Consider the following 20,755-nt stretch of genomic DNA (forward strand, 5'->3'; position numbering starts at 1 on the left):
CGCACCTTCGCTGGAAAAGACGGAGAAGACGTGGACGGATGGCTCAGCTTCTACCAACGAGCAAGTCGGTTCAACGGCTGGAATGCCACCGCCCAGCTTAACAACGTCGCCTTCTTCCTCAAGGGAACAGCGTCTGTGTGGCTTGAAAACCATGAAGAAAGCTTGACAACTTGGGGGAAGTTCGTAGACGAAATTAAGAAGTGTTTCGGAGATCCGACAGCTAAAAAGAAGCGTGCAGAGCAAACGCTAATGCAGCGAGCTCAAGTCCCCGGCGAAACTTGCACTACGTACATCGAGGAAGTGCTTAAGTTGTGCAAGGCCCTGGACCCTCAGATGTCAGAAGAGGATAAAGTTGGCCATCTGCTGAAAGGGATCGCTGAGGACGTGTACCAGTTCCTCATAGGAAAAGACCGTCTGGAATCCGTAACAGACGTCGTTCTGCACTGCCGCACATTTGAAGCGCTCAGAGCTCGGCGTATCACACCGAAGTTCGGTCGCCTGGCCAACGTGACTAACGTCGCCAGTGTTGACGTGGTCCCAGCTCCATCCGACCTCGCCTCAATGATTCGGCAAGTGGTGCGCGAAGAGCTTGACCGACGCCAGGCGGTTTCCCTCTCGACTCCTCGGGTTCGAGAGCCTTTCTCTTCTGGCGACTTTGGTGAGACGTCCATTACCGCCGCCTCCGTAGATGCCTACAACTTCGCGCCTCGTCCAGGAGTGTCAAACCATACTACGATCGCGCATCCGAGTTACCAGTTTCACAACGGTTACTCACGCAGACCGCCTGCAGTTCCTCAAGAGTGGGACGGCCGTGCCAGTTATCCTCCTACTGACAATTTCAGTGCATCCCGTGAACGCCCCATCTGCTTCCAATGCGGCATTCGCGGTCACGTCGCCCGATTTTGTCCTCACCGCCGTCGCACGTCACCACCGTCCTATGAACGACCGCGTACTTTTTATCGGCGGGGCAACCGACAAGGTGACGAGACACGTTGGTCCTCTGATTCTGATAGCAGGACGCTCTACCAGGCCAATTACCGTAGCGACTCACCAGCTTCTGTGCGGAGCTTGACGCCGCCGCCTTCACGCCAGCGCAGGTCTCCATCTCCGCGACGGCGTGTCACGTCACCGCCGCCGGGAAACTAGGCAGCGCGACCAATGGAGGTGCGGTCGCTAGTCATCTTCAGCTACATGCCCCTATGCCTCCGCCAGTCGCCATGTGTCATAATAAGATTCGTGTTTTAGTGGACAATGTTACTACTTTGGCCTTAGTGGACACAGGAGCGAGTGTCTCTGTTATCAGCCAACATTTCAAAACCCGACTAGGCCGTAAAGTGATGTTTCGCTGGGACACCTCTAATACATTTCGTGCTGTGAGTGGCGAGTTGCTCCGACCTATTGGTGTGTGCACCGCGAACGTTTACTTCTCCGATAACGTGTATCAAGCCGAATTCGCAGTGCTTGCTAAATCCACTCACGACGTAATTCTTGGCCTCAACTTCCTACAACAGTGCGGTGCCACTGTTGACTGCGGTACCGGCGAGCTTTTCCTCTCTCCTCTTGCTGACGAACCTGCTACATGTTCACGCACTCTCGCCGTCATTGAAGATACTGTCTTACCGGCATGTTCCTTATCAAGAGTACGAGTTGCTGCTTGCGGTGTCGACGCCGATACATTTGATGCAATTGTTGAGCCTGTGCCTTCGATGGTTGTGAAGAAAAGTGTGCTCGTACCTCGATGCGTCCTCTCTGTGGCCTGCGGAACAACTACACTATGGGTGTCAAATTTAGCCTCCCAGTCTGTTGTGCTACCCAGCGGTATCCGACTTGCCTCTTTTGAAGTGGATACCAGTCTCAGCATAGGCGCTTTAACTGATGACACGTCCCATGAATCCCAAGAGCACGGTGCTGAAGACTCGTTGCCGTTTCTAAAAATGATCAACAAGTCATTGTCGTCAGAGAAGCGTCAAGCCCTGGTCAGCGTCCTTCGAAAGCATGCGTCATTGTTTGATTTCGTGAAGAACGCTAACAAAGTTCACCTTCCAACTACGCGGGCTCGCCACAGGATCGACACGGGGCCCGCGCATCCCATAAGGCAGAAGCCTTACCGCGTGTCCGCATCGGAGCGCAAGATCATCGCTCAACAGGTCGACGACATGCTAGCCAAGGGAGTCATACAAGATTCCTCTAGCCCTTGGGCTGCGCCGGTCATCCTCGTGAAAAAGAAAGATGGGTCCTGGAGGTTTTGTGTCGACTACCGGCGTCTCACTTCTGTGACGAAAAAGGATGTGTACCCACTTCCCCGGATCGATGACGTTATCGACTGTCTTCATTCCGCATCCTACTTTTCATCTGTAGACCTCAGATCGGGCTACTGGCAGATACCCATGCATTCAACTGACAAAGAGAAAACCGCTTTTGTGACCCCAGACGGCTTGTTTGAATTCAACGTCATGCCGTTTGGTTTGTGCAACGCACCTGCAACATTTGAACGGTTTATGGACACGGTACTGCGCGGCCTGAAATGGGAGATTTGTTTATGTTATCTTGACGACGTCGTCATTTTTGGCCGCACCTTTGCAGAGCACAACCATCGACTGGACGTTGTTCTGACGTGCCTTGAACAAGCTGCCCTTACCCTCAACTCAAAGAAATGTCACTTTGGCCAACGAGAGGCGCTAGTACTTGGACATCTAGTGGACAAGCAGGGGGTGCGACCAGATCCACAGAAGGTCGCTGCAGTTACCGGCTTTAAACAACCGCAGTCACAACGCGAGCTGAGGAGCTTCTTGGATCTTTGCTCGTACTTTCGACGTTTTGTGCTCAACTTTGCCGATACTGCCTACCCTCTGACTTCATTGCTGCGCAAGGATAACCCTTTCACCTGGACAGCAGATTGCGATTCCTCGTTTCGTCAACTGAAGTTCCTGCTCTCTTCCGGACCAATCCTTCGCCATTTTGACCCCTCTGCCTCAACAGAACTGCACACCGACGCGAGTGGAATCGGCCTCGGCGCCGTCCTCGTCCAGCGTTTTGGTGACGCCGAGCATGCCATTGCCTACGCCAGCCGTTCGTTGAGCAAGGCCGAACAGAATTACACCGTCACTGAGCTAGAGTGCCTCGCTGTCGTCTTTGCAGTCCAGAAGTTCCGGCCATATCTCTACGGGCGCCGCTTTACGATCGTTACTGATCACCATTCACTATGTTGGTTGGTTGGTCTCCGCGACCCGTCTGGCCGCCTTGCTCGATGGGCGCTACGTTTGCAGGAATTTGACTTTGCAGTCCGTTTCAAGAGTGGCCGGCATCATGCGGACGCCGACTGTCTTTCGAGGCTCCCTCTACCGACAAGTGAATGTGACGCCGACAATTTCGATGAGTTTCTGGCCGCCATCGACGACTTTCTTTTTCCCGATCTGGCCACCTTCCGGGAAGAGCAGCGTAACGACCGCAGCCTGGATGGCCTCTTTGCCTCAGCTGCTCAGCCAAAAGGTAACAATGGCTTTGTCATCCAAGATGACCTGCTCTACAAGAAGAACTACGCGGCTGAGGGTGCCCGCCTCCTCTTAGTGGTCCCTAAGAATTTGAGAAACCACGTACTCCGTGCTATGCACGACGACTCCACCGCTGGACACCTGGGTTTCACCAGAACATACCACCGCATTCAGGGTCGATTCTATTGGATTGGTATGCGACGCGATACAGAAAAGTATGTGGCCAGTTGTAACAAGTGCCAGCAATTCAAGCGCCCTAATACTGCGCCGGTCGGACTCCTTCACCCTGTGGCGCCACCATAATCTCCTTTCGAAATGGTTGGAGTTGATCTTCTCGGCCCATTCCCGCGCTCATCCAATGACAACCGCTGGATTATAGTCTGCGTCGACCGCCTGACGCGTTATGCTGAAACCGCAGCGATGCCAACGGCCACTGCTCTTGATGTTTCGAGCTTCCTCCTGTCCTCCGTTATACTCCGTCATGGACCCCCTCGTGTTATTGTGAGCGATCGCGGTCGCCAGTTCGTGGCCGACGTAGTCGAAGAGCTGTTGCGTCTCTGTGCTTGCCAGTTTCGCCACGCGACCCCGTATCATCCGCAGACAAATGGTCTCGTCGAGCGCACTAACAGAACTTTGACCAACATGCTTTCGATGTACGTGGATTCCAGGCACAAAAATTGGGATGACATCTTGCCTTTTATCACATACGCCTACAACACCGCAAAGCATGAAACTACAGGCTACAGCCCTTTCTATCTTCTTTATGTTAGACCACCCCGCAACTTCCTTGACACCATTCTACCTTTTACTCCTCATGCGGACTCTTCTCTTGCCCAGACTCTCTGCCGCGCTGAGGAAGCACGTCGCATAGCTCAGCTCCGTACGTTGGCATCCCAGGACCACTCCAAGATCCGCTATGATGCACGACATAAGAATGTGTCATACGACAAAGGGGACATTGTATGGCTTTGGACACCACTTCGCAAGCGCGGCCTGTGCCAGAAGTTTCTGGCTCGTTATACCGGGCCTTTCGTCATCACCGATCGGCTCAGTGATGTAACCTACTTGATTGCTCGCCTCGTGTCCAATGGCTACCGGTCTAAGAAGACGCAGCTTGCTCACGTCGCTCGCCTGAAACGCTGTCATCCACGTGACTGAGAGTGGACGTAACAGTTACTCGCCCAGCGGGCTTCGTCTGTGAAGGGAGGAATGTTACGCAAAAGCTACGGAAGGACAGAAGAGGAGAACGAAGTGCACTTGTCTTTAGAGCGGCTCGGTGTCGGCGCGGCAACCCTTTGCCCTTTTTCATCGATTCATCTTTAAATAAACGCACCCCATCGTAACAATATTTACATTAAAAAAGCGGTGTGTGCATTGGTTCATGCATAGCACCAATTTTAAGTGACATTTTTCTTGCTTACCATGACCGACTTCTTGCTAGCTGCCTTGATAACACAGTGGTTGTAAAAGTTTTCTGTTTTGTGGATGACTTCTTGTTACTTTTTGCTTGTGAAGGTCAAGGTTTTGAGCCTGCTGTTTCAGAGGTACTGTGCCAATTCAACGAGTGTTTGTCGCCACTTGCCCTGACGCATGAACTACCGGTAGATGACTCGTTAAGGTTTTTAGATTTGCGACTTAGTATCTCTAGAGATCACCTGTGCTGGATGTACGAGCCCAGAGGGAAAAAGCCACTTTTGTCTTATCTGTTGGCCCATTCCAAGCAGGTTAAATGGGGCATTGCAAATCTATGCTTCACAAATGCCCTAAACAAGTCTTGCTTCCACTCTTTAACACGCAGTCTCCTTGCACAGGCCTCCCGCATAACATGAGCTGGGTAGCCCAAGCTTTTGTTAGTTTCAAAAGCAGAAAAGATATTAAAGAAAATCAAGCTAGGAGACAAAGCACTAGCAGAGACAACAAGCCAGTCGCGGTGCTCCCTTACCAGTGCAAGATATCGCACAGCTTGAAGAAGATAGGCAATAACGTAGATCTTAAAGTTGTTTTTCCTGCCCTGGAAAAATTATCAGTGCTCTGTAGGCGTGTGAGTGCTCATGACACATGACAAAATATTTGCACTACTAACCATAGGAAACGGTTTGGTGCATGCGCCCTAGGTGTGATTTAGATGATTCCCCTGACTTACGGAAAGAAATACGTTGGCCAAGCAGGCAGATGTTTAAATGAGTGATTGAAAGAGCATTTTTACAACGTTTACACCGCCATGCAAGGTCATCTTGGCATTCACTGCAGAGACTGCTCTTGTCACCCTGAATTTCAAAACTCTATGGAATCTCCAAACACCAGGAACAGCTTGCACGTGAAATCATAAAGGCTGACATGATACAGCAGCTGGGTGACCTTTGCATCAGCATGCCGTCCATTGCCCTCACCAAAAACGAAATCAAGTATCTGGCTGTGATGCAATAGGGGTTCCTGTGTGACATTATGCAAAAGTTGTTTTTCATCAATTTTGCTCATGTATATAGTTCTGGCGGTTTCGCAAATAAAGATTAGTTGAAGTCAGCACCTGTGTTGTGCTCTTCCTACAATCCTCGTCTTTTGTGCTGTGCACACATGTCGATATTGTATAGCAGGAACACATTGTAATCAACTATGCACACATAGCTCCTTTCCATGGAGCTTGCTTGTTTAGGGACAAATCCTTCGGCTCAGCTGCAGAGCCAGCAGCAGAAAGAGCAAAATCAAGCCCAGAAAGCAAATTTTTTGTGAAACAATAATTCCGTCGCCTCATGCAGTCTGGCCTGCCCACCTGCCATTGCAAAAGGCCCTGATGGGTCCAGGCTACATTAGCCCACTGGACCAATCTCACGCATAAAATCAATATGAACAAGCTTCAAGAGTCACTGATGCTCAGGTGAAGTTGGCTGGCCACCTGTGAGTCACAGGTGGCCAGCCAACTGAAAGACAGGGCTCTCACCGAACTGCTGTCTGTCTCGGACTTGCCGCTGTCGTACTCTCCCAGGCTGCTCTTTTCATCCCCTTCTTCTGCACAATAGAAAAGTGTTGGCTTAAAACGTGAGTCAATTGGGGGGGACTTTGCCAGACACACCATCTGGAAAGAACAGCTGCAAGTGAAAAGATGCGTCAAAGCAGCTTTTGCAATCCAAAAGCGATGTGCAGCCACAAGTCACAAAAAAAAACATCCTCTGTGGCTGGACTTGAAGAACCACATTCCAGAGAAAAGAATTTTTTATGGAACATCTTTTTCTCCACTGGTATCCATACTTACTGGGTTCTCCGTCTAAACTTGATAACTGGGTAGATAGAAGGAATCTTCCTCAACTCAACTTGTTTTACAATAAAAGCAACACTATAGCAGAGTCCCCCGAAGGCAGTGCCAAAATTATTTACTTTCCCTTCAACGACAGCAAAGTCAAAGTATGCAACCCCCATCATCTGTCAGCTCCTCCACCACTCCCACCGTGCATCTATATCAGCATCATCTTCAGTCACCACTGATGAAGCATGGTGGAAGAGCCACTACTAATTAACTCAGAAGGGGAAGCACGTGCAACCTTCCATCAAGGTGTTCAGGGTCTGGTGCACTGTCAAGTAGCCAATGAGAGTTTCCTAGCCGTGTCACATGCCCCCAGATTTTCGCCTAATCAGTGCAAAACTGTACGTAAACCTTTCTTTGAAATTAAAATTCACCTTTTCATACATAAAACAACCAGCCACGATTGTCTATTTCACTGTCATCTTTCACAGTTGGTTATTTTAAATATAAATCCACAGCAAATCATCAAACCTTCCAACTTTTTACTGTGTTTAGTATATCCATGTCTTGGAAATTTTCGCTTTAATTACCCTTTGAGGGTAATTACATGTACAATGGCAGAAACAAGTCTCAAATCGGCTGCCAGAACTTGACAAATCAAAGAGGCCCATAAGCAGCAGCGCTACCATTTACCAACTAAGCTTTAGGCTCTTTTTTATCTTGCTTCCTGTACTGTGGCCTGCACGCCTACTAGCCAGTTTCCTAAGACTTTTCCACCATGGGGAATCCCCATATGCCCCAGTGTCCTCTCGTAAGATACTATTTTACTTTGTGCTTTTCTAACCTTGAAAGGTGCCCATCCCATTTATCTTTATACCGCTTGATTTGTTGTAGCTTTTCCACAAGATCCTAGTGTTAATATACCTACTGCTCTTCGGTTTACTTCAAGCCATGACCGTGGGGTAAAACAAAGAAAATTATATTCTGGGGTTTTACGTGCCAAAACCCCGATTTGATTATAAGGCACGCCGTGGTGAGGGACACCACCTGGGGTTCTTTAACGTGCACCCACTGCACGGTACACGGGTGTTCTTGCATTCCACGACCATCGAAATGCGGCCGCCACGGCTGGGATTCAATCCCGCGCCCTTGGACTTAGTAGTGCAATACCATGTCCACCACAGCGGATATGACTGTGGGATTGCGAAGTGACAGATCTCAACACAGATTACCAACATATGCTGGTTTATTCCTTCAGAAGATGATGAACATAAAATGCCTAACAGCAGAGACTTAGGGGAGCAGCAGCCGCAGCTGCGATACGCCAATCCATGAACCGCATAGCAAGTCTGGTTGAATATGGCGAGCTTTTCTGTGGCACGCAGAAAGCTTTAACGGCGAGGAGGAACGTAGCCGCGCCACTCCCCTCCTCGCACCTGCGGTGTCAATTAGTGCAATTTTAACGTGTTCCGTCTGTGATAGTTGCGATGTCAGATGACTAACGGGCTACTACTGCGCTGTATTCAGAGCGAACGTGAAGGGTGACCTCGCAGACTGTGGTTGAAGCCAAGTGTCTGCTTTGGATTGCCAGCATAAACAGAAAGGACTTCACGCCATCAGCTTTGTTGCATGTACGTTGTGGAGATTTTGTTTCCAGTGAGCGCATGGCGACGAACTCGACACATATGATCAAACTCGGATAAGAACGGAAGGTGTGTATTACAGTCGAATGGACCAAGTCAGCTATTTTTTTCGCGCAGGCACGTTAAAATTTCTCTGTTCGATTGTGTTGAAAGATTATCATGCTTGGCAACCAAAGTTCTGTTGGAAGTTGGCCGGGCATGTACATGAAACAATACGTACCAACGAAGAAAATAAAGCCATATTTTTTTTGTTTTAAACCATTCCTACCACGTGCGGGCAGCGCCTAGTTCTCATCGCTTCCCGGGGTGCTTCCGAATCTCGCCGGCAAGCTGTCTGGCCGACGTCGTGCGCTGTATTACTTGTATACCTTCAGAGAATAAAACTGCTGTTGCAGAGTGTTGTTTGTTCGTTTTTAACCTCTGATGAGTCAGCAAGGTGCCCTTGCACGGGCCCCACTCAAGACCTAAGAGTGCACACATTCTTTCAACATGTCACGTGCGTCTGGTTGATCGGGGCATATTCCCGGCCACTGTCACCAGGTCGTTTTATCGAGTACTTCGTGTTAACGGCCCTCCTGGTAGAGTTATTTTACAGCTTTTTATTTCGCGTGCCGGGGTGCCCGGTAAATAACATTTACCACATAGTACTGCGAAACATTTAGGAGCAGGAAAGCTACCACTTGTTTCCTCGGTGCTTCGCTAGTTACCTGCAGTTCACGCTGATGCGGCACACAGCATGGCACACGAAGACACCTCTGATTGTTGTCACCTGATAAACCTGATAAATCTGTCACCTGTAAGTCTAGCGCTGACCTTATTAGAAGGTCAAGGCTAGACATACAATGACAACATGTTGCTCGCATGTCATTTGTATGTGACACATACAAAACCAATAAAGTTTTCCCATCCAACAACCTGTATGAAAACCCTCGCCGGAAGTTGACATGCCATCCATGTAGCAAAAGCGGGCAATTCCCTCACGTACATGCTCAAAATGAAGCACTGCCTGACGCACACGTGTCCTCTTGCTAGACACGAAGGACGGACATGGCCTCACTGACGTGGTCTGACATGTAGGCAGGTGCGCAGGATTAGCCCCATGTGGTTCATCCTTAAAACCTATTTTGACTGCTCTTCCTTTCCATTCTCCCATATAGATGACAAATAAAAAGAAAAGTGGCAATCGCAGTAAACAGCCCTGTCACAGCGGTTTGTTAATATCTTTTTTCTTTCCATACTTGCCATTCGGGCTGTTGTCTGTGGCTTCATTTTCTTTGTTGCAGGGATTCCTCAACATTGCAAGTGCTGTATGGCTGCTTTGCTTCGTTGGCTCAGCACTAAACCGCAACTGCAGTCAAAAATTCCTGGCAAAGCGGTGCTGGTTAGGCCTAGTGGGTGGCAGGAACCCTGCCCCACAGTGGCCTGTGGGTACAAGTGGCTACATCAGTTATAGAGCATGAAATCACATTGCATTGAAGTTGCCCATGACTACAGTACACCGAGTGCATGTTCATCTTTCTCATTGCCAATTCAACGTCCTCATAGCTGTTCTACTTCACGATCATGACTGGACGTTGCGGCATTAGATTTTACTACCTGTAATTTATGTATCATATTCCGCTTTATTTTACGACAACTGCTACTCTTTCATTAATGCTGTAGAACTCATCAATGGTGCCCGCTATACTTTTATAAATTAAAGATTGTACCCTGTATTCTCTCTCGTCTGAAAGACCTCTGTAGCAGAAGACATGCTCATTAGTCAGCAATATATGCCTCACCCATTCTAAGCTCACTAAGCCCAAGGATAGCCCATGAAACACTGCCTAATCTCCCAAAGAGCCCTGCTAAGATAGTTTCACTCAAGAGGGTTCCCATGTTGAATATTGCCAGGCTAAGTTTCCAGTAGTGGCCTGTTCAGATCCAGAGATTCTAAGGACCCTCAGCTGCATCACCTGTCTGACCACTGCCTTGGTCAAGTGCTCAGTAGCTGCTGGGGACTGAAGGTCATTTGCAAGATTCATGAGGGAGGTAGTGGCCAAATACTGTACTAGGAAGGCCAATTACTGCTCTGGCAAGGGAGCGTCCTTTTGAAGCTCAATGGGCCTTCCTAATTTGGTTGCACCTAGACTAATACAGCTCCACTGACTTGCGGCTGCATTTATTGCCTTCTACCAGTTTCAGAGCCTTAGAAATATATCGGCACGGGAGACAGTCTACCCCTACTCAACACCACTCCATGTACTTGCACATAATTATTGCGACAAACATTCTACATGTTTGTACATGCGCCACTACTCATATTGGCAGTGAATGCTGTTAACCATAAGCACAAGTGACAGTGAAGAAAAGTAGAAAGGATACCTTCACTGAGTAGCTCCCCAAGGCCAACATGGTCGTCCCTGAGGAACTGGTCAGAGCCTATGAGTGGGGGCAGGGGCCGTGACAGATATGGGTCCAGAGGCCTCAGCAGGGTCTCTTCTGCATGGCGGAAGTGGGCGTCCTCATCCGAGTCGTCGTCATCTTCAGAGTCCTGGCGCAGGTCAACCACTTCCAGCGATGAGCGCAGTACGTCCACACCAAGGCGAAAGGCTTCGGACACTTGTCCCAGCAGCAGGGCCCCCTCTTCCTCTGCCTTGCACGAGGGTGACTGCACAGTGCCAGCAACCATGTTTACCTCCTTACAAGGAACCATCTGGCTTCTTTCTTGCAAATGCATACATAATTTTTTCACTTTTTTTAGCAATCTATTATGGTGCTCTGTTACTACCACTGACTGAGTCACTGTTAATCTGAAAAGTAGTCCCATTCTTCTCATCTGCCACTTGGAATGCCAACTAACCAAACATGCCCATTGAGGGTTGTGTGGTTTCTCCTATCTTCTAACAAGCAGGATGCTGCAGCCAAAACATAAACTAATATACTTCTTTCTGGGGTTTTACGTGCCAAAACCAGTTCTGATTATGAGGCACGCCGTAGTGGAGGGCTCCGGATTAATTTTGACCACCTGGGGTTCTTTAACGTGCACTACAACGCAAACACACGGGCGTTTTTGCATTTCACCTCCATTGAAAAGCGGCCGCCGGGGCCGGGATTTGATCCCGCGACCTCGTGTTCAGCAGCGCAACACCTTAGCTGACTGAGCCACCCCGGCGGGTCATGAACTAATATAGTGCAGCTTGTTCCACCAAATATCTCAAAGCATATGGATAGCGCAGCAAAACACGGACACGAGAAGAAACGAAGACGAAGACAAGCGCTTACTATCAACAACGAAATTTATTTCCAGTATAGGTACTTAAACACACACACAAAAAAAAATCACGAGCACAGCGATATCAACTGTACATGAGAAGAAACAAAGACGAAGACAAGCGCTATCAACAACGAAATTTATGTCCAGGATCGGTTGTACTTATACTACACAAAAAAAACCACGTGCACTGCGACAGCGATATCACCTTTGATATCGCTGTGCACAAGGGTTTTTTTTTGTGTATAAGTAAAGTATAAGTAAAAGAATTTGGAAAATCTAAAAACATGTTTTTCAATCTTTCTGTTGATAAACTATGTATTGATAATTTTATGTGTATGTTGCTAGCACTGACAGAGTAACACAAGCTCCGCGATAGCTAGCACGCAAGGCAGCTACGTGCACAGTTGCAAATCATTCACTATCACGTGCTGATCCTGTTCAATATAAGAACTTCATTTTATCTTGCACCAACATACGTAGCATCCTTGGAAAACGTATTGAACTATGCTCGTATCTTGAAAACTGCAACTGTGACATTTTGCTGCTTACGGAAACTTGGCTTCACTCCAGTATCCCAGACAGTTAAGTCCTGCCTGATTCACCTGACTTCCACATTTACAGAAAAGATAGGATAGGAAGAACAAGTGGGGGTGTGCTCATTTCTACAAAAAATTATATCACTTTTTATGGTCAACATTCCATCACAGAAATCCTTTGGGTATGCACTTGATCACATGCATTTAAAGTCATATTCGAGGTCTGTTACAGGCCGCAGGACAGCCTAAATAGCTTTGTTGACGATTCGCATGAGAATCTAATGAAACTGCGCTCCAAGTTCTCTAAAGCCGACGTCTTTCTTTTGTGAGACTTAACTACCCTGGTCAACTCTAACTTCTCACTCACGCAGCTCCAGAGAATTTCTTGACCTAGCACTTGATTTCTCTTTTGTTCAGTTAATAGATGAACCCACTCGCTACTAAAATACCCTGAACCTTCTTTTATCATCGGCACCTGAAAACGTTAGCTCCACAGTATATCTTGATGGCTTCAGTGATCATTGTCTCGTTGAGTTAAAAATTCGTATGCCTGTATCACAGAGAAAGAATAACAGGAGGCGAAACTCTGGGCCGATAATGTCACATTGGCTGAGGAGGAAACGCGTAGCTTCAGACGTGCTACCGCGGGTGGCAAACGTTGGCGCAACGCCCCTTGCAGTCGGAGAGGCGCGCGCACGGCCACGGAGGAAAAAAACAAAACTTCCTACATGGCCGCCATGATGGCCGCGGTCTCCGACGGCGTCGTCTGCTACTGACAGCTTGCGCTGGGTTGTCGGATACCGCTCAAAAAGTATACATATTTTTTCCAGATTAATAATTAGGATCACATGCTTTTTGTGTGGCAATAAGACCAAGGAACTAGCGCACTTGAAAGAAGAGACGATCTGCGATAGTAGCCTTCAAGCAGCCGCGCGCGAGCAGACAAGAGCGCGCTCGCCGCGTCACGAATCCTCTGCATCGCTTCGACAAACCGTGATGTGACCATACGTCAGGCGTCCGGCGTTCTGCAGGGGGTGCTGTCACGACATCCGCCGCCGTGCTCCCGTGTGACATTATGACGACGCGGGAAGGAGCCAAGTTGCACCTCCTAAATTATTCTTTCTCCGTGGCCTGTATCCATGCATCAGGTGACTCCTAGGCCCATACTCAACTATAAAAAAGCTGATTTTGCAGCCATAAATCGAACTTAGAAAATTTTTCCTACTCATTTTTGGCCTCTTTCTCCAACCGGTCAGTTAATGAAAATTCGTGCCTCTTTCAAGAAAAAAGCTCGTGCGCCTCCAAATTCCTCGCTTACCTATTTGGGTGAATATTTTTAAACCGTGGCATAGTCGAACACCCTTCGAAATAAAGGCATCTATTCAGAACGGCTAAGGTATTGCCATCTTCGGTTGCATGGGCACGTCTCAGAAGAAGGCTTACTGTCATGCAATGAAGTCTAGGGATTGACGAAAACTCGTCTGGCGAGAGAAGAACATGGCTGAACAAATCTACACTCGCCAACTGAAAAAACACACAAAACAACATATTTGATGTTTTGGCGCCCAATACATGTCATGCGATGCAATACATGTCATGCGATGCGTCAAGCTAAACACAAATTCTTTTTGCAAGACCTCCAGTCCCTTTTAATAAATGACCCCAAGAAATTTTGCAAAATAATCACTCACTCACGCTCTACTGACCGCATCATGATCTTGGATGATGCTGGTGTTGCAGTCGCTCCTAAGATTGTTCTGCCGCGTTCAATATTTACTTCCCTTCAGTTTTCACAAAGGAAGACTATGCCACCATGCCCATACCAGCTACAGTTGATTATCAGTTTATGAACTATGTAGACATTAACCCCTGCCGGTATTTCAACCTTAATAATTGACTTGAGACTTCAACATGCTCAGTGTCAACGATATCAACTCTAAAATTTTAAAGGAGACTACTGTTCCCGTCTAGCACCATTCTCTGCCATATTTTTCAGCAATCGCTACAAACTGGCGAGATTCCATATGACTAGAAAATCGCTAAAGTCATCCCTACCTTCAAGTCTGGTGATAACTATCGTCCCATATCTCTTACGAGCATCCCATGTAAGCTACTTGAACACATTATTTCATCACATGTTGCATCTCACTTAGAGCTAAGAAATTACTTTTTTCGTAACCAGAATGGCTCCCGTAAAGGGCTTTCTTGCGATACACAGCTTATTGAGTTCACAAACGTGCTTTTCAACAACATGGATGAAAATTTTCCAACAGATTGCATATTCATTGATTTTTCCAAGGCGTTTGATCACGTAGCCCATAGACATAGATAGATTCCCTTACAGCGTCTTGGATTAGAAACTTTCTGTGTTTCCGTAAGCAGTTCACCGTGATTAAACACTTGTCTTCCCCTCTCACTGAGGTGTTCCACAGGGGGGTGTCATTGGGCCTTTGCTATTTTTAATGTTTATAAACGACCTTCCGTCAGATATGTCATCCATTCGCCTTTTTGCAGACGGCTGCATAATCTATCGCAAAATCCAGTCACCATCAGATCATATCGCTCTGCAGCAAGATATCAATGACCTAACAACCTGGTGCTCAGCTTGGCTGATGAACTTAAATGTTGATAAGTGTAACAAAATGACTTTCACTCAAAAGCAATCAGTCTCTGCATTTGAATACTTCCTTGATAGTAATCCTGTCCTTCCAACTTCATCTTACAAGTACTTTAAGAAACTGCTGGAGGCGCTGTTTCTTCAGTACTAGAAGTGTATTCTTGGCTAGGTACAGCTGTTTATACAGATTCATAACCCTATGCGTCATCCTTAGCATTGTATAAATGTTTGATTTCCGTTTGCATTTTTCTTACAACCAAGAGTTTGCCATGCTTTTCTTCTATTTTATATTGTCTTGATCGCTCTTTGTAGAAACAAAAATACGTACTCCCCCCCTCACACAATGTTCCCACATGGAACCCCTGAGGTACCTGTATAAATAAAAATAAATGCAGCAGAACAAAAGAAAGAAGAATGTGCAAACAAGCTGTCGGGCATTAAAAAAAGGAAATCTGGTCGATTTATTGGTATACTGTAGAATAAAAAAGCAAAAGTCAAGACATTTGGCCATCCCGACTGAGTCAAGTAAGGACTGTCCCGCTAAATTCAGGACAGCTGGCAACCCTAGCGAGGAATCCCCTCAACAAAGAAACCTCCTTTCTGTTGTGCCGTCCCGTTGCGCGCTATTTCAAGATGGTTCAAAGGAAGCATTTTGTTATTCATGAAGGAGAATGAAAGGCAGCAAAAATAGGGTTTAGCATCTCACATAGACAGAATAGAGCAGTGTTAAAGCTACCGGGCATAGTGTATGCAAATGACATTGTCTCAAATGTAGATATTCAACTGCTTAATATCTCTCAACAGGAGAGTGAGAAACTCTGGATTTACATTTAGTGCACAAAAGTTTGGTCCCATAGTTTCTTAATGGCAATGCAGACTAATGTGTCTCTTGATCCTGCAGTAAATGGGTACAAATATCCGTGAGTGTGAATATACGAGGGAACAATGTATTTAAGAACCTGCACAGGTGCACTCAAATCAAAAGTCCAGAAGCAAAGAGCATCATAACAAGTACAAAGTAGTCAGAGGACTGCGACAAGGGGTAATGGTCCTAGGGCTTAAATTTGGAAATGCTGTGCTGTATGTTTAATGTAAGAAATACAGTTGGGGCTCGAAGTAGACAGAAGGGCAGTAGGTAGATTATCACTAGGGACCCACAACAAAACTACAAATGAAACGATACAAGGAGACATAGGATGGGCATCTCTCAAGGTTAGAAAAGCACAAATAAATTATAGTAACACCGGAGAGGCTTGGGCTAGTCACTACATACTCGACAGGGGAACAGTGCAAACCGACAAAGGACAAGGAGGGGTGGTGCGTGTTCCCCTTCTTGTCCTTCGTCGGTTTGCGGTTGTCAAGTAAAATATCTTGTGAGAAGGGACAGCAGATGTGGATTCCCGATGGTCGAAATGCCCAAGTAAACTGGCCAGTACGTGTGCAGGCCGTAAGATGAAGAAGAGAACAAAGTTTAAAAGGTGGAGTGCAAGCAGTAGTTGTATAAAGGATTGAAAATAAGACAATGGAAAACTATAAAACAGGCAGAAAAGAGATCAAGAAGGAAATTTTCTTTTTTCGAGGCTCAGGCAGGCTGTCTAAGGACACAAATATATAAAAGAAGGTTTATCTCCTTCCTTACAATGCCCATAGAAATTAATCATTAAGTTGATTGACGGCTTTTCGACATGTTAGAAATGACTGTTGGCATTTTTTAAAGCAAAATGAGACACACTGTATGGAAGGACAACTGTACCTCAACTATAGGTCAAATTTTACAATTGTCGGCACAGTCTGGAAAAACAAAACTTCGACCTGAGGTATTGCCGAAAATAGCCTCCAGTCGTAGCACTTTCCCAATTGGACAACATGAAATTTTCACTTTGCTCGATTCTGCTACATAATTTTTAAATGACAGCAGCAATGAAAACAAAAAAGCTCCCGTCAAGTTGTCTCATTTTCAGATCCGACATCTCAAACATCGGAACATGCTGAGGTGCATGTGTTGTTTTGATGATTGTGTTCGACTAATATCAGCGCATCTTCACAGTTCTTGCGAACTGTGAAGAAAGACGGGGATCGAGTACGTCTTCTTTTCAACAATACATTTGAACAATGACGTTTACGAGTGGAACACCAATGAAGGCCAGGCTGTTCTTGTTTCCCGGCTGTGGCTTCTTGGTGTCTCACAGGAGACCAACCACCGCGGGTTCGAGCTTAGCGAGCCACAGGGCCACGTCACCCGTCGCCTCCAGCACCGCTCGCGCGCGAGCTTAGAGGCCGCAAGGGGCTATCGAGCGACGCATGCAAAAACACAGTAAAGCCCTGAGTTGACGGAAACCGTTTATTGAATCCGTCGGCACCAGCACTGCACAAACGCCCACGCGGCGGGGAACCAGAGGGGTCCCGCACCAGGGCGAAAATACCATAAAAGGCGCCTATAGCACGTCGCTGCGAGAGCGCAGGCTCAAGCAGGCACACGCTGCTAGGAAAAGTCCCGCCCACTTGCTCTGCGATAACCGATGGGTCAACTCGCGGAAGCACGGGCAATCTCCTTCGGCTTAGGCTTTTGGCAAGTGCGGCTCGCCGTGGTACGACCTCGCGCGAGCGCTAGGCACTGCTCGTCGGCTTAGCGTCGGGAAAAGGGATCAGCACAAAGTACGCGCTCCCCGCACGGGCAAAGGCACCGTGCGCGAGCTCCAGTCCTAGTCACAAAGGTGTCGGCGGACGAGAGGAAAGAATGTACGTACCGTGCGCGGGTCCCGGAGATAAGAGAGCCCCGCTCCACTGCTAGCAGCCGACGCAGCTGCATAGTGACGTCAGCGCCCCGCCCTCACCGTATGCAGCGCCACCGCGGGAACCGGTTAGCGCGGGCGGGAAATGAAGGCGAGAGATGGCAGAACAGGTGAAGCCCGCACAATGGCGCCAGCGCCTCCCTCAATCCCCACACGACGCAGGGATGAATGATGTTCCTCCTTCGTTTCCTTAGGCTCAGGTTCATCTACCAGCTTACCCGTAAAACTGCATTGTCACACTGATAATAAATTTCCCTTTTTATACACCAATGCTAGAAGTGTTGTCACTAATAGTATCGCACTCTCATTGCTCATCGATTCATTCCAGGCTTCTTTAGTGTTACTTACCGAGACCTGGCTTAACGACACCATTCACGATAACAGCATCTTTACGAGTGAATCCACTTTCAAGTTTTTTCGATGTGATAGACAACAGCGTAGAGGGGTGGCGGTGTGCTCATCGCAATAAAGGAAGAATTCATTGCCGCACCCATCATTATCGATTCTTTTCTTGAATGTACTTGGATTTCCTTGAAGGGTACTGCATTTAGTGTGATCATTGGCGTTTTTTACTGTCCACCCGATATGTCTGGCGTGTTTTCCGAAGAGTACATCGTGGGCTGAGCGAGGTGTGCACGCTTTTTCCGAGGTCGGTAATTATCATATTTGGCGATTTCAATTTTCCAAATATCAAGTGGTCGTCACTCTCCTTATAGGCCACGGATGCGACCGCACATTCTTTTCTCAGCACTTGTCTTCACTTTTCATTAACCCAACTTATTAGTCAGCCAACACGATCCACTGAAACTTCTGCCAATATATTGACTTAGTTTTAACTAACAATCCTGATATATTTTCTGACATAACTCATGAAGAAGGCATCGCAGACCATGATGTTATAACTGGATGCATTAACTTTTGCGTGAGCAAAAGAACAATTATCAAAAAGAAAATAAGATGTTACGGTAAAGCCAATTTCGACACAATTAACAATGAATTAACATTTTCAGATCAATTTCTACATGATTTTCATTCACGCTCCATTGAACAGAACTGGGCCCTCTTTAAAGCCAACCTCAGTTCTTTCATTGACACGTTCATTCCTATGTTATCCATTTCCAGCAAAAACAGTTCCCCTTGCTTTACCAACAAGCTTTGGCGGCCTAATAACAAAAAGAAGAGACTGTACAGGCAGGCAAAACTGACTGGTCTCGCGAGTGCCCATAATAAACACAAAGCGTGCGAAAAGGCTTATAAGGCATTGCTAAATCTACTTGCCATAACTTTTTTTCTCATGATTTACCACCCATGCTGAAAAATAATACTCGTCGGTTTTGGCATGTTGTGAATCCTGTAATTCGCGCTGACATCAGTCTTACTGATTCTTATGGCATTCCTATCCCGGATTCAGATTGTGCTCAACTTCTTAATGATACGTTTGTAACAATTTTGACTCACGAAAACGTTAACTCATTGCCAACTATAAAGGCATTAGTGGGAATCGCAATGCACGAGGTCGTCATCAGTGAGTCTGGTGTTTTAGCTCTACTAAGCAATCTTAAAACGTCATCTAGCGCCGACCATCTAGGCTTCAATAATAAATTTAAAAAAATTACATCGCATAGTATTTGTTCTATGTTAACTGCTCTATTTTCCAAGTCACTATCAACTGGTTGCATTCCTAATGACTGGCGCATTGCTAAAATAATACCCATTTTCAAATCAGGTGATCGTGCTTCTCCGCTTAATTATCGTCCCATCTCCTTAGCCAGTAGTATTTGTAAATTACTCGAACATACCATACACACTCAAGTCATCAACTTCCTTGAAGACCATAACATTATTTTGAAGTATCAGCACGCTTTTTGCTAGGGCTACTCATGCGATACCCAACTTGCCAAATTTATTAACGACATACATGCACATACATGCAACGCTGGGTTTCAAGTTGACGCAATATTTTTAGATTTTTCTAAGGCACTTGATCGTGTTCGCACCATAGGTTGTTACTTAAACTTTCACAGCTTAACATTCACCCTACTATAATTGCATCTAGAATTCAGTTTACATCAGTTAACAATTCTAACTCATCTTATCCTGATGTTACGTCTGGAGTTCCACAAAGCAGCGTACTTGGACCTTTACCCTTTCTAATCTATATTAATGATTTGCCCAGTTGCGTGTTATCCAAAATCAGACTATTTGTAGATTGTGTACTTTATCGATGTGTAAAAAGTAACACTGGTAATCACTTATTACAAACTGACCTGGAGGCAATAAATGCATGGTGCATTTGGTTAATGCCATTAAATATTTCCAAAACTAAACTCTTGTCTTTCACCAATAGGGTGAAGAATTCCGACCACCTACTCTCTTGATAACAACGCTGTGGAACTCGCCACAACTTACAAGTAACTTGGCATCAATCTTCAGTCAAACTTATCATGGAATAATCATATTAATCTTACCCTTGCCTCTTCAAACCGCACTCTCGGACTTATTAAACATAACTTAAAAGAAGCCCCAATGCATGTTAAAAAACCAGCGTACACAACATCAATCCGTCCTAAACTAGAATACGCGTCTACCATTTGGGATCCCAAACAAACTTATATCATCAGTAACGTAGAAGCCTTGCAAAACCATGCTGTGCGATTCATTTTTTCAGAATATTCACGTTACACCAGTGTCACCTCGTTAAAGAATAAAGCTGAGTTGAACACCTTAGCACTTTGCCGTAAATTTTCTCGCCCATCACTTTTTCATAAGCTTTATCACCATCCATCACTTCATGGTGATTTCTTTCAGTGACCACCAGTTATCTTTCCATGTCGTGACCATCCATACAAAGTCAAACGCATTAACTGCCAGTCATCCCATTATGCATATTCGTTCTTACCGCACACAATAACTGAGTGGAATAATGGAACCCAGGCTTCAGGACGCAAACACCAGGAGAGAAGTAGACGGACGCACGCTGGGACTAGCAACAAGCTTAATGAAAACAACCACACAGAAGTTTGCAGGGAAGCCAGAGCGCGCATGTGTCGTACATATCACATGACAATCAAAGAAAAAAACACTAAATGACACTTAGTAGCCACATTTTTCTAGATAAGCTATCCCTTTCTTTGACAGCGATAACGAGGGCACACTAACACATTGATTGTGATGTTTTCGGA

At 46.5% G+C, this 20,755-nt stretch overlaps 1 protein-coding gene across 4 annotated transcripts in view; it reads right to left on the bottom strand.

The window, feature by feature from the left end:
- Positions 1-20,755, bottom strand: part of LOC119432389 (WASH complex subunit 2) — a 545,737-nt gene that overhangs the window by 433,760 nt on the left and 91,222 nt on the right. For all 4 annotated transcript variants that reach the window (XM_049658605.1, XM_049658606.1, XM_037699556.2 and 1 more), the window contains exons 6-7: positions 10,737-11,022; positions 6,430-6,497 (exon numbers count right to left, since the gene is read on the bottom strand). In XM_049658605.1, coding sequence (XP_049514562.1) covers positions 6,430-6,497; positions 10,737-11,022 — 354 coding nt within the window. The remainder of the gene's footprint in view (positions 1-6,429; positions 6,498-10,736; positions 11,023-20,755) is intronic.

The sequence above is a fragment of the Dermacentor silvarum genome, chromosome 11 (assembly GCF_013339745.2).
Source record: "Dermacentor silvarum isolate Dsil-2018 chromosome 11, BIME_Dsil_1.4, whole genome shotgun sequence".
NCBI lineage: Eukaryota > Metazoa > Arthropoda > Arachnida > Ixodida > Ixodidae > Dermacentor > Dermacentor silvarum.